Below are 15,888 nucleotides of genomic sequence, written 5' to 3'. Positions count from 1 at the left end.
TATTTGAATTGATTTTTTTATTATTTTTCAAATATTTTTCTATTATGTTTAAGTGAAATTATTCTAATAATTTCTTGTGTATGTTTTGAGTTTGTTGATTATTATTTTTTTGTTGTTGACCACCTTGTTAAGTATTACTCTTTCATTGTTGATCCAATAAATGGTATTAATTATTATTCTTTTGCTATTGACCCAAAATGGTAGTAATTATGAGAGAAATTGACACTTCTTTAAAAGAGAATATTAGGTGATTAATATTTTTTTATTTTTGTCTTATTTCTAAACTAATACTAACTAACTTTCTCTTTTTTTTTTTACATTAAAAATGTTATTCCTAGCTAGAAATTTTCTTTTATTTTTATTAAATGTCTGTTTTCTTTTCTTCCATTTATAGAAAATATATTTTTCTCTCGTACAAAATTAAACAAATAGATTCTTTAGTTTATTTGACCAAAATACAATTTAATAATCATTATAATTGTGTATATAAATTAGTGATATATAGTTATTGATTGATTCAAACAACAACAACAATAATAATAATAATTAATATAAACTATATATATTTATTATTATAATTTTTTAATATTTTATCATTAATTATGAAAAATATAAAAAATTTAAAATATATTAGTTAATATTGAATAAAATTTTCAGTTAATATTAGTTAATTTTTTTTAAATTATTTGTGAATAAGTATAAAAAATTAATTTTTAATAAGTTAATATTAATTAATTTTTTTATTTAAAAAAATTATTTTTTGAAAAATTTATTTATAATTTAAAAACTAGAGTTAATAGTTAACTGATGTTAATTAAAAAAATTTAATCCTTTGATATTATTTTTATTTTATTTATCTTAAATTATAAATAAAATAATATTAAATAATTAAATAGAAATGATCAAAATTTAAATGTGTCAAATTACTTCTTTGGCCATGCGGTAACTCACAAGAAATTTGATCCAGCAATTATACCGTTAATAAATACTAAATAAATAAGATAAATTTTAAATTATTTTTTACTAAATTATTTTGATTATTAATATTTTCGTAATATAACACACTAAAACAAATTATTTTGCAATCCACATTTATCACTTGTCATATTTCCATTGAAATAATGGTCAATGACATAGTCATCCACTAATTCTAGTCATACTAAGGCTTGGTTTGATAAAGGTTTTCAATGATGTGCTTGTACTTTTTAAAAGCTCAAGCACCTCATTTTGTATTTGGTAAATAAAAAAGATCATGTACTTGTGCTTGCAGCTTTTAAAAGATCGGGTATTTTTGAAAGCACTTAAGATAGAACTTTTTAAAATTGGCTTGTGCTTTTCAAAATTTAAAAGTCTAATATAACTTCACATGTTAACTAATTTTCAAATTTAATACTTGCATTTATATCTATTATAGTATTTTTAAATTTTAAAAGTTATTTTACCAAATACAATTGTTGTTGCTTGTATTTATTAAAAACAATTTTTAATTTGATTTACCAAACATAAATGCTATAAATTTTAAAAAGCTATTTTTTAAAAGTTAGCTTTTATAAGCTACTTTTCAAAAGTAAAAGCTTTACTAAACTAAGTCTAAATCTTGGCATACTAGTAATGTATTTAATGCAGTGTAATTTTTATGTTTGAAGAAAGAAAAGAATAGAACAGAAACCACCACATTATTATTCTTTTGTTTGCAGAGCATACTACTTAAGAATAAGAAGTTTTACATCACTGATCCGATCCAATGTTGGAGGACCTAATGCACTCACTTTACATCTATGAATTTCCAACACATAACATTGTCTCAAAGTATTGATGAATAGATCTAGACACTTCATCTCTGTAAATTTTACAGAGAACCCTCAAACCATAATCTTCCAGGCTATAAGACATTATTTTACCATCTTTGAACAATACAAGCATGGAGTTCTCCTCCTCTTCTTCTTGGCGATGAACAAAACTTAACACAGAAAATGGATTACTTGAAACATTCCACCACAAGGCCGATTCCCCATCATGCATGCGATTAAGATTGACACGATATCTGGCAACCCATGAAGAGTAATCTTCCTCCAACTCCCAAATATCAAACTCCAAAGTATCAGATAGAATCAAGTGCAACCTCCCTCTACATTCTCCAAAATACTTAACACATGAGTCATCAACAGATGGCACTGCTGGCAATTTATCAAAGCAAAGCCGGTTGGTATCAAAATAAACGGAATTGTCATCATCTAAACGAAACCAATGAATAACACCGTTGCAATAAACTCCCTCTGTGACACGTAAGCCATCAGGTAGGTTGCAAATAACTTCACTCCAACCACACGTCTCCGATGAATACAAGCGAATCTCAATTCTGGGATTGAGAACCTTAAATTCGACCCTACGACCATGATATCTAACCGATGGATCCATTTGGCCGAATAAAATAACTTTGTAGGAAAGAGGTTGTTTCAGAGGTTCGAAAACAAGATAAGCCTTCAATTCAAAAGGTTCAAATATATCATCACCGTCTGGGGAATCTACATCGCCAACCGGATAATCTAGATAAACGCAGTGGTCATCGCTCATCGCTGGGTTCTGTATGCGAAAGTGGCGTGCTCGTGAGTCTTCACTTGTTGGACCAGGTTGGGGTGTCGGTATAACATTCCATAATAATAGACCATTGCAAGAGTGCATAATAGAAGACCTGTAGTTGCATCCATCAAGATCAAGGTGGAAGAAGATTTTGTTGCCGTTGTTGTTATTGGCGTGTAAAGGAACTATAGAAGCTCTTTGGGCCTTGGTGTCTGCGAAATTTTGAACTAAAAGAGCAGTGGGTGGAGGGTTGTTATTGTACTTGTGGTATAAACGACAAGTATGTGAATAACGAAATTTGGTGTTGCAGATGAGTGACAACCATTTCTTACACACGCATTTGCATTGAATCACTTGCTTCACTGGCAATCGAAGAAGGATCTCTGTTAAGAGATCTCTGTCTCCGATCACAGTGTCACATGGACTATCCATCGTGGATGATGTGTATGTGGTGCTATAGAAGACTATGGTCTCTCACTCTCGCTACTTCATATCTAATAAAACTACTAGGGATAGGCCAAACCTCAAGCCTATTACTATATATAAAAATTATGGGAAATGCTAGTTGTACAATACTAATCAGCCTTTAATCAGATTTAAATAATATTTAATTATTTTTTTAGTATAACATGTTCCTATTTTGTAGATACATATTTGTAATTAGATTTTAATTTAAATTTAAATTTTAAAATTCACCCACTTCGTTGGTGATTACGGTAACTTTGCTTTACTTTCGTAACTTCACGTAACAGATACAGTTTTTTAAATTCCTTATTCTACGGGACATTCACACGCGTTAGTGAATCCCAAACAAAAAGGACGCTGCCAGCTGAATTCTCCATCTCGTCTTCATTGGTGAAGACCATCACCACTTTACGGCTGAAGCACTCTCTCATTTTGCATTGGTGAAAAGTATCATTATTTTCCACATATGTGTTTATGTAATTTGTTAAGAAATATCATGTTCAACATTTTTTATTATATTTTAATTTAAACATAAAAACACTCTGCTTATTTAATTGGAACAAGGTTGATCTTATTTAATTTTATTAATAAAATTGTTGCAAATAAAGTACTTTCTATGTAAGTAGTTTGAGCAAAGAAACAAAAAAAAATCTGGAGTTTAAGAAAAAAGATGTAGTTGATATGGTCGTTAAAATTCTGTTGTTATTTATCAATTATAACACATGATAGTATGATATTTTATTCAAAATATTTTTAAAACACATCCAAAATCAGGCTAACTTTAAATATTTAAATTTAAACGTTAATAATACAATTAATCTTTTAATTTTTTATTCGATCAAATAAATATAATATTTATTATTTAAATTATCAGTTAAATTTTTTTCGATACTTATTAGTTTTCAAAATTATTATAATCAACAATTAATTTAAAATTGTGTTGTTATTTTATTATAACACATCTGATAGTATGATATTTTATACAAAATATTTTTAAAACACATCTAAAATCAGTCAACTTTAATAATACAATTAAATGTTAATAATACAATTATGAATGGTCGAATATAATTATATACATAAACTAAAATATTTTTAATTGTAGTTTCTTTTTCAATTGTAATACATCTAAAATATTAAGTTATACAAAAAATATTTTTAAAACACATTCAAAATCATAAATCTAAAATTTAAATTTAAACATTAAAAAACAATTGTAACACATCTAAAATTATGAAGTTATACAGAAAATATTTTTAAAACACATCCAAAATCATAAATCTAAAATTTAAATTTAAACATTAAAAAGACAGCGTTGTAAATGAGCGCCGAAAAGGAGGAAGACAGCGTTGAGGATGAGCATGAAAGAGGAAGGTGGCACGGATGAACGACAGCAGAGGATGACTTCTCGATGTGCACCTCTGAGTTTTCCATGTGCGCCTCTGGATTTTTGACATGGCGCAAACGTGACTTCTCTGCTTCTTTGAGTGTTTTGTACGAGCTTAATTAATAATTTGATAGTTTAAGGTTTATTTTATAATTTTAAAATCAAAATTTTGAATTTTGAATAATTTGATTTTTAGATATGTATTTAAATTATAATATATTAATAATTAAATATATTAAATCTGAAACAGAAATTTAAAATTTAAATTTTAAATTTCAGTTTTTTTAGATTGTATTTTGAATGTGTATTTAATTTTAAAAAGACAGTAAATTTATTCATAATTTTTAGTTGTGTTTGTTTTAATTTTTTTTTAATTATTATAATAAAAGGCTGAATGTTGTACTATTTTTAAAGGATACCTAATTGAACCGAAAAATTATTAATCGAAACACATAGGACAAAAAATTAATGTAAATTAAAATAAAATCAATTCATTATTCTGGTCAAATCAAATAATTATTATAAGTAATTAGTTATAATTAATGTAATCAAATAAAATATTAAATAATTTAATATTTATCTTAATCAAATAAAAAAAAGATAAGACAGATTTAAAGAAGTCCCAAAAATAAAAGTTGACCATTTTAAGTATATAAAATTATTATATATTATATAATTTTGTTTTTTATTTAAAAAATAAAATAAATAATTATTTTATATAAATAATTAAATTATTAAACTCAAAAGTAAGTAACAATTTTTAAATTGTGAAATATATTATTTCTAATTATTTTTTATTAAAAAATTTTCAAATTTTTAATCATTATTTTTTAAAAATATTTTTTCTCTTTCACACCTATTATATCATATAAAAATATTTAATATTTATGATAACTAAAAAAATATTTATATTATAGTATATACATGAAAATAAATTATTTTAAAAAAAAATATTTTTGATAATATTAAAATTATAACATATTAAATAGATTCATTAAAATAATTATATTTTATATATTTAATTACAAATATATTTTAAATAGATATAACAAAGTTGTTATTATTCATTAAAAAAATTTACTCTCACAATAATACTCAATAAAATAAATTAATTTAAAAATAAATAATTTTTATATTTTATCGAATTTAAAATAAAAAATTATAAAAACTAAGATAACTTTTTTATATAACAAAATATTATTACTATTTTTTAATGAAAAATATTAAACATGATTATATATATTACTAAATATATAATATTATATTCGATTATATAATATTTTAATTTTTAACCTTTTCTCTACTAAATTTTTAGATCCCTTCTTGATTATAACACTTTTAAAGCCAATAATCAAAATACATATAAGACGAAAAAATTAATATAAATTAAAACAAAAGTAATTTATTTATTCATATAGAATTAAATAATTAATATAATTAATTAGCTATAGTTAATTAATACATTTAACTTTAATAAATCATGAAACACCTTCAAATACCGGTTTTTTTTATTTATTTCAATAAAAGAAATTATGTTTTTCATTGTACATCATTTTAAAAAATTTTATATTTTTATGCATTATCTCACAATTTCGTACTCAGTGTCCGTAAAATAGAAAATATTTTTTTATCTCAATTTCGCAGTCATTGACAGCGTAAATGTGTAAAAATGTGTTTTATTCAAAATTTGCAGCCATCGTAATTGGGGAATAGAAATTAACCAATACATGAAATTAATTGAGATATCAGGATCGGAGAAAGAAAAGAATGAACAAGGTGGAGCTGAGGGTGGCTATGCACAATGCCAAACAATTCTTTAACTATGAAAAGCAACGTATCAAAGAAAAAGAGATGGATAAGTGAAGAACCTAATTGGGGTAAAAAGAAAAGAAGGAAAATGTGTGATTAGACCAATGAATTGAGATACAGAAAAAAACTATAGTCGCTGCCGCCTTGTCAATCGTCGTGTCGATGACGGCAACAAAGCGCCCGTGTAGCTTTTGGTGAAGGTATCGTCGTTGACAATCAAAGCTTCAAGAGAGAGGTACGAATTGGAAAAAAAAAAATCTATCTTCTGGAGTATAATGAAGTGAATATTTCATTCCAATTAACTTTTAATTTAAAATTTGAATTTTAAAACACTAAAGATATTTTTTGTGTGTATTTTGTTATTTGGCTTTTCATGCCTTTCTAGATGTATTTTATTGATATTCTACTATGTTAATTTTGTTCAGTTTATAACAAAAAATGCTTTAGATATTGCCATATTGGCTATGCATGTCTTTTCTTAGATCCTAAATGTAGAAACTTAATTTAGAGTTTATGAATTGTACTAGCATGTTTAATATTTAACTTTATTTTTTTACTATTGTATATGCACGAGAGGAGCTAAAACATGCTTTTTTTTTAATATTATGAAGAGACAATAAATATAGTATACAACGTGTATAATAGAGATAAAATTAAAATTATAATTAGTTAATAATTAATTTAATTAATTTCTAATAATTTTGAATTTTAAATTTTAAAAATATAAGGATTTGATTATGGAGAAGTTATGTATTCTTCCATTTTATACGCGCGAAGAACGTGCTGCATTTTCTTTTTTTCTGACGGTCTCTTTCACTCTCTCCGAACTGAGCTGCAAAGATCACCGCCGTCTGGAGCGCAACCTGACGCCGTCCAACTGTCCGAAAACGTCCGACGAAGACACTTCCTTCGCACATGTTGCGTCCGTCGCACAACCAAGACCGCCATGGCCGCCGCTGCCTTCAACGACGTCGCAGCTTGGATCCTCCTCGTTCTCACCGTAGCACTCACCGGAAAGGCCGGCGGCAGCGGCGGCCACAAGAGCCCCCTGGTGTCCGTGTAAGTTCTCCTCTCCGGAAGATGACGGTTATCCGACCAGCGATAAAGCTGGTGGTGCGGCGGTGCTCAAAGGAGCACGATACGGTGGACGAGGCGTATATCTGCTTAACCCTCGCCTGAGTGATGGTATTGGAATTCATGATGGACTTGATCGGGATCCACTCGATCTTCGGCAAATTTGTGTTCGGATTGACGATTCCGAAGGGAGGGAATTTTGCAGAGAGGCTATACAGAGGATTGAGGATTTCGTGTCCAGGTTGTTGCTGTCGCTATACTTCGCTTCAAGTAGATTGAAGATTGACGAATTTAGATGTCGAATATTCAATTTACTAGGTATGTAAATGGTTATTTTAATTCTTAATTGGATAGTTATTTTGTTTGATGCAGTTTAAGTATATACAATTAACAAATGTTAGATGGTCATTTCACTAGGTAGTCGAATGATTATTTTAATAACTACGTGGATGGTTGTTTGGTAGCCGGTGAGGAAGCTTCTAACGTGGAAGAGGTGGGATGATTGATGAGGATGGGGTAGCAGACGGTTGAGGGGGAGAGAGAGGGTGTTTAAATTTCATTGGTAAATTAGGGTTGTGATGATTAATTTTTTGAAATAATTGTTTGGATTTTTTTCTTTGTATTGGGTCAAATTTAAAACCCATTGTACACATTATCAAGATTTCTTATTGTCTCCCTAGCGGAACCTTGACAATGAAGAATCTTGACAATGTGTATAATGAGTTTTAAATTTGGTCCAATACAAAGAAAAAAAATCCAAACAGTTATTTCAAAAAAATTAACCATCACAACCCAATATCAATGGAATTTGTCTAAATACCCTCTCCTCCCCCCTCTCCAACGGTTTGCTATCCTAACCACATCCTCGTCAATCATCCCACTTTGTTAGAAATTTTTTCATCGGCCATCAAACAATTATCCACATAGTTATTATTTAACTATTTTAATGATATTATTCAACTATTTTAATGATAATAGTATCCACCTAACAAACGTTTTTAGTTTTTTATTTTCAATTTTTTTAATATTATGTTTTAATAAACATAATTTTTTAAAATTTTAATTTTAATGTACTAATAATATAAAATATTTTATATAACCATTCAATCACATCTATTCGTTTAAATGACTATTTAAATAATTAATATAAAAAATAATATTTTTACTGACGTGACAATGTAATAGTATATAAATTATTTTACACTAATAATATATAATTAAAATTAAATTCTATTTTTAAATATTTAAATAAGATCAGTTAGTTCTCATTTCTTTTTTCCACAACTGTAGGAACTTCTGCTCAATCCTTCTCACTCATGTAACCAAAAATAGATATGGATGCAATTTTATCCTATCACACTCTTGAATTATACCTTCTGTCGAGTTCTAACTCTCAAGTAGTAGTTACCAACATTCTATTCCCCTTGAAGAACAAGTTTATAATACTAACAAATAATGTCAAAGAATCTTAAATTCTATGGGCATGAAACTAGTAGTAAAAAATTATTCTTCCTAGCTAAGCAAACATGATGAATATATCAAAACAGCCACGGCCACCCTAGCTTGCCTTGGAATTTATACCCTAGGTGGTTGCATGAAACATGAAATCAAACAGTGTTAACAGAATTGTTATTTTCATTACATCACTATGAACATACACAAGTTAATTAAGAATCCCCTCCATACTCAAAGGGTCATATATATTATTAATATGACACGTATAGGAAGGTTGGAACCTTTTTTTTTACTATATTATTCTATGAATCTGATGCGAGGACCAAACTCACCAAAGGTAGAATGGAGGAAAGGAATTGAATGGAATTGGATATGATAAAACCTATCATGATCTATCTCCACATCATCAGCTATATACCAATCCCAGCATCATAGGGAACCAATTATTAGAATAAGATGGTAATAACTAAGTGTAAAAATTCTATTCGTATATTAAAATTAGTTACTAAAATCAGTATCGTTATTAATATATTTATGTATAAATATATATGTGTTATTTTTTTTTTTAATATATATTTATATTTTAATATATATTTTATATTAACGACTAATTTTAATAACCAACTTTAATGTATATGTAACGTAATCGAACTAAGTGATGATAATGTGAAATGTTGGTAAGATCATATCAAGCCAACTAAATTACTAGAACATTCACTTTATCCTGTAGCTGTTGACTAATTTACACGGGGTATATAATTGGGTTGGATGAATTGGGTTTAAATAAAAAATGTATTCGAATCAATTAAAATATAATTGGTTTGGTTTGGATTTGATTTTAATTTTTTTCTTAACTCAAATTCTAATAAATTCTAAATTCGAATCCACTAAAATTGAATTAGTTTGCTTTGTATAATTGGATATTCAACTGAAATGATAAAATAAACAAAAAAAATTGTAGAAATATGACAAAAAATGCTATAAGTATTTAAAAAAAGAAAAATTAAATTAAATTAAAAATTATCATTATAAATAATATTATGACAAATTAATATATAAAATATTAAACTATAAATTAACATCAAAGATCAACGCTACTACAAATTATATTTTTTAAATTGAATATATAGGATAATATAGGGTATTAAGCTAAGGTTGAATTAAATTTTTGTAAGGCTGAATATATTTAATTCAAATGAGAATAAATCTGATTGAATTTTATCTGATTTTATCCAATTAACTATTGGATATATATTAATTCCGATTAAATTTGATCATTTGGATTTTGATTGGAAAATCGGATCATCAAAATCATCCACTTACACCACGTCTATTTTTTTTTTAAATGAAAAACTCAATATAATAAGATAGAGCATTTAAAAAGTCAAAAATTATAATATAAACACTAAAAAAAACTGTAATTATCTCTGGTATTGCCATTAATACCACAACTAATTAATTAGTCTTTACAAAAAGAAAAACCATAATAATGATGTATTGGCATTGTTTTAAGTTAAATTTGTGGGTGTGGGTGATGGGCGAAAACTTGTCAAGCATGCTATGGTGATTATTATTAAGTATATCTAGTTACATTTAATATTTACTTTCAGTTTATACACAAAGCGAGTGATATATTACAAAATTAGTTTTCCTTGCTAATTAATTGTTTAAATAAAAAATTTTAAAATTATGATTAAATCTAATTAATTTAAAATTTGATTTTTAAAATTAAAATTAATTTTTTTATTATAATTAAATTTAATTAATTCAAAATTTAATTTTTAAAATTAAAATTAACTTTTTTTTTAATTTATTATTTAGGTTGTTAAAAAAAAGCATTGTTTTTTTATATTTTTTAATTGTTTTTAATAGGCAACATATATAAAGAAACTACTAGACACAGTAGAGTGATGGTAAAAATTTGTGGTGTTTACTTCGGTAAAGTCATTTTAAAACAACAAAAAACGTTTATCATTTTTCACATACTAAATTTTAGGTTTAAGTTGGAGTAATAAGTATTTTGATGTATTCTCAACTCTCTTCTTTATTTCAAAGTCAAATGTCCACAAATTATTAAAAAGAAAAAACCAAAGAAAAAGAACTATTTTTATACTAAAATTTTTTATCCAAATAAATTTGACATCTCTAATATTTGTATATTTTTGTTATAAGAAAGTTTTCCAACACATCTAAGTAACAGAAAAATCATAACCCTAACCCTAAAAAACTACAATAATTTTTGTAATGCAATTCTTTGAAAGGGATGTAAAGGACACATGGGAGTCTTTCAGGGACTTTGACTTTGCATAGTGATATCATTTCTAATTGGATATAAGATTCCATTCTTTTGGCAGACTATGTTGACAACGCAGCATTGTCTTTGTATCATTTTTTAATTCTTTGTATAAATAAATTAATTAATTAACAATTAGAATAATGTTCTTGATGCTGCAAATCAGAGGCCGAAAGAAAGAGATCTTTCGGTTAATAAATTAAAGTATATTAAAAACACAAAAAATGTTCTTATTCCAATCCGTTGATTATTGTTCTTGTACGGCCACCCCCAGTTGAGCTCAATTATTATATAGTATGAATTATTAATTACAAATAAATTAAAATACATAGTAGCTAATGAGTTATAATTCAAATCTCATAATCTCTTCATATTCATTTAAAAAATTGTGGGTTCGAATTTTTTTATCTTTAGTAAAATAAAATAAAATAAAATACATAGGAGATAATAAAAAATTAAATTAAAGTGATTTATAATTATTTTATTCTATATTCTTTAATTATGATTTATTTTATTTTGTATTTTTTAATTATCATTAAAATAGTTGAAGAATAATATCATAAAATTAATTTCCGTAAACATTTAAATTGATAAAAAAAATATACATAAATTATTATATCTCTAATACATTTTCTTAAATAAGAGCTTTATTTGAGTTTAATTAAATTTTTGTATAAATTTTTGTATAAATTTTTTCTTTTTTTTTTCTTTTTACCTTATGCTGAATTCTTTTTTTGAGACTTGACGAAAGAAATTCTAACCTTTTTTATTATAAAAGCTCTAATATCATATTATGAAATTATTTTTTTTGTAATTTAAACTAATAAAAAATATATAAATAATTATATCTAACATATGGTATTAAACATAATAAATATATAAATATATAATTGCCAATGAATTATAATTAAAATGGCATAGTCTTTCTATACTCACTTTGAAGTTTCAAGATTTGAGACTCACTCCTAACTTTGGAAAAAAATAATAAATATATAATATATAATTATATAAATTAAATTAAAAAATAATTTCAAATTACTATTTCTCTAGCATTACATTCCCATATTAATTATTGCTTGTTTCACAATATATATGTTTTGGGAAAAGTATAGGGTACAAACATATTATCTGCCAACTCTTATTTATAATTGTGTTTCATGAAAGTGTGCTCCTGGATGTGTCTAATAATTAATATATTTTAAATACATATATAAAGAGACATATCCAGAAAATATATTTATAAAGACACTTCTATTAAACACAGCTATAAAAAAGATATTTTCATTAGACACATCCACAAACACACTTTTATGAAACACAATTATAAATCAGAGTTGACAAAAATTGGCAGATATGCTGTTGGTAACGTAGCGGAAGCATATGTTTTGTGATGCTAATTAAATGCAACTTGGTCGTCACCATCAGCCAAATGATCAGAGAGCATAATTTTAATTTCCCTTATCCAAAGTTCAATATTATTCAAACAAATATCTCAAGGGAATGAACTTTATTAGCAGCAAGTCTTTCCCTTTCCTAATCCATTCACCAATGAATAATTAATTTAGTCTTTTTTTTTTTTTTTTTGTGTGACCTTCTAGATTATGCAATTATGAAGTCCATTACTATCCTCAAACGTCAAACCAACCACTATAAATAAGACCTAATGAAATCTCAAAGTCCACACCAAGGAACAAAACACACAAAAGCCTTATATAGAACAACCATTGTATATTTTCTCTACCTTACATACTCTTTTTTTCCCAATTATATGGATAGAGTTAAGGATTTGGCATCAAAGAAGGCAGCAGTAATATTCACAAAGAGTTCATGTTGCATGTGCCATAGCATCACACAATTGTTCTATGAGCTTGGAGCAAGCCCTGCAGTTCATGAGCTTGACAATGATCCCTATGGAAGGCAAATGGAATGGGCCTTGAGAAGCTTGGGATGCAACCCTTCAGTCCCAGCAGTCTTCATTGGTGGAAAATTTGTAGGCTCTTCAAAAGATGTTATATCCCTCCATGTTGATGGTTCCCTCAAACAATTGCTCATGGATGCTAAAGCCATATGGTTTTAGTACCTACCTAACTAGCTTGCATCAACTAAATCTCTGTTTAAAGACGAAAATACAGATAAATTGGATAGGCATAAATCTATTTAGAAAAAGAGATAAAAAATATCTCTATTCTAAATAGATTTTTCAGTATTTATATTATTTAAAATACAAAAACAATAGAGACAGATTTTTCCGTCTCTATTGTCTCAATATATAATTCTGTATTTTTGTCGTAAAATATATGTCGAACAGAGTTTAAAAAGTCCATATAAATATATATAATAGTAGTAAGAAATTAAAAAGTTATGTATCAAATAGTAGAACATAAGTTAACCTTAGTTTTTTTTTTTTTTTTCTCTTTTAGGGATACCCCTTCTTTTTCTTGGGTGTCCTCTTTAATTTAAATTGTAATGAAAGAAAGTTTATATATATGAAAATATAGTCTTAGCTTGCTTTTTATGTATTTTTATTGTAGGTACATGTAGTGTTTAATTTTCTTTAAGTAGGTCTTCTAGAAATTTTATATCACACACACATATATTAGGAAAAGATAGAGATGCTTATTATAGCATATAGTTTCATTAAAACTTGAAATTTCAAAACCCATGGAAGAAAACATGCTTGAGTTACACTCTTTAATCTTGTATCCAATGTCACCATGAAATGTTCCTCCCAGAGGCCACTTTCCAAAGCATAATATATGAAGTCATCATTCAATCAATAATTCAATTGCAAGCGACTTGACATAAATAGAATAAAGTCTTTATTTGCTGAGTATAACTTTTTATGAATAAACAGAAAGTTTCTCATGAAATTCATCCACTCACTGAAAAGGAATAATCTTCATTCCTTGTGATAGGATTGCTACTATTGCTATAATATCAAGTCATCATAGTAGTCCAATTAGGGAACTAATTTTTTTAGCTAATTTCAGCAATTTTTTTTTTTATTTTTCTTTAATTCCTTTGTTCACAATCTTTTTTCTCATATTTTTTTTAACACGACACTTAGTATTACCACAATTTCATCTTTTGTCTTTAACCATTTTAAATTATAAATTTTAATTTCTGAAACCTAAATGCAAAATTTTAAATTAGCGTAAGTGTTAAAAGGGTAATTTTGATATTAAGAAAATTGATTAATATAAAATTTGGTTTCTATACATTTTCTATTAATTAAGTGCTATAAGCTACATAAGCTAATTTATAGGAAAAAGTATAAAAATTAATTTTTAAGTAATTAATATTAATTAAATTTTTTATTATAAAATTATTCTTTTATTTTAAAAAATTAAAATTTAGAATTTAGAATTTAAAAAACACGACCGATGTTAAATGAAAATAATGACTTCCGAAATGAACTCTATTTTTAAATTTAAAAATACTATTCGTATTTTAAAATCAGTCATTAAAATCAGTCATCAATGTATTTATATATAAATATATGTGTAATTTAATTTATTTTCAACGTGTATTTATATTTCAATATGTATTTTATACTTATAGCTGACTTTGTTAACTGATTTTGGTGTACATATGGTATAGTTATTTTAAATTTTTACAAAGCATCATTACATAGTTATATATGATGCATTTGACAATAATAAGCACGACCGCATCTAACACAACGTAACCGCGATCATAATAATTTAAAGCAATTTTATTCCTAACCATTCAATTTGGGTACCTGGTGCGACGGATAATCATCTTATTATTATAGGCTCATATACTTAGGGTTATTATATATATGCATGCATATATTGCAATAATACAATCTTTGTATCGAGTCAAGAACGTGCATGGCAACAAAAATGGAGGTGATGCTAAAACTTTCTGTGCCTCTCGCGCTATTCTTATTCGTCCATATCCACAAAACAAGATAATTTTGTTTTATTTCTATATAGATATAGGACGGGGACCATTTTCTAAATTAAATTAAATTTTATGCATGGGCACTACGTCTACTTGGTCAAGCAATAGCATCCCTAATATAATGAAGAAAATTCATACAACAATAGTTTTACAATTCAAATAGAATGGGTATGGTATATGACTTTTACAATTATGTTATATGTGTAACTAAAAATTAATCACTAAGTTAATTATTCATCATATGAAATATAATATATATTAAAAATAAAAAATATTTCAAAAATATGTGAAATATTACATATATTTTAATATTTACGTATAAATATGTGTAACTAGTTTTTTGTGTACTCATAATATTTTTGAATCTTTTGAGAGCTTCATTTTTGTATGGGAATAATGAAAAATATAAAGTCATATATTAATATTTAAATAATCAATTATTTATATATGTTACTAACGAAAAATGCATAGTACATTAATATCTCAACAAATAAATTGATTAGTACTATAATAACTAAAAATTTCATATTTTAATATATAAATTTATAGCTATATATGTCAAAAGTAGCTTTTGTTATATATAGGTAACAATTATATCTTTTAAGTAAATGCCTCTGAATATTAAATTTTACGTTTTATATTTACATTTTATTACTTTTAAATTTTTGTGTAATCTGTATTCTAATTTTTAAAATTTTTCTTTACTGTTTAATAATCTTTTATGATGTCCCAAATATTCCAGTTTAGAATGTCATCAAATTAATAACATAAAATACTCTTAATTAAAATAAGATAAAAACTCAACTATATAATCAATTTTATGTAAAATTAATAATAAAAAATTATAAAATAAAAATTTAATTAAATTAATTAAAGAATTTAATAATTTTCAACCATC

General features: G+C 25.8%; 2 protein-coding genes and 1 pseudogene across 3 annotated transcripts; 2 read left to right on the top strand and 1 right to left on the bottom strand.

The window, feature by feature from the left end:
- Positions 1 to 1,776: 1,776 nt before the first annotated feature.
- Positions 1,777 to 3,012, bottom strand: LOC107627929 (F-box/kelch-repeat protein At3g23880-like). Its single transcript, XM_016330737.1, has one exon. The coding sequence runs from the start codon at positions 3,010 to 3,012 to the stop codon at positions 1,777 to 1,779; it is 1,236 nt and encodes a 411-aa protein (XP_016186223.1).
- Positions 3,013 to 7,187: 4,175 nt separating this feature from the next.
- On the top strand, positions 7,188 to 7,641 carry LOC148575415 (cation/H(+) antiporter 20-like). The gene is made up of 2 exons (XM_088506225.1): positions 7,188 to 7,300; positions 7,341 to 7,641. Exons 1-2 carry the CDS (start codon positions 7,188 to 7,190, stop codon positions 7,639 to 7,641), a joined length of 414 nt encoding a protein of 137 aa, XP_088362351.1.
- Positions 7,642 to 12,749: 5,108 nt separating this feature from the next.
- LOC107628578 (glutaredoxin-C11 pseudogene) lies at positions 12,750 to 13,589 on the top strand (annotated as a pseudogene). Its single transcript, XR_015905212.1, has one exon. The product of XR_015905212.1 is annotated as a glutaredoxin-C11 pseudogene (transcript).
- Positions 13,590 to 15,888: the final 2,299 nt, after the last annotated feature.

Source organism: Arachis ipaensis, chromosome B2 (genome assembly GCF_059453495.1).
Source record: "Arachis ipaensis isolate K30076 ecotype BB chromosome B2, ASM5945349v1, whole genome shotgun sequence".
NCBI classification, from domain to species: domain Eukaryota; kingdom Viridiplantae; phylum Streptophyta; class Magnoliopsida; order Fabales; family Fabaceae; genus Arachis; species Arachis ipaensis.
Note: the sequence above shows the minus strand (reverse complement) of the source record. Positions and strands in the feature narration are given on the sequence as shown.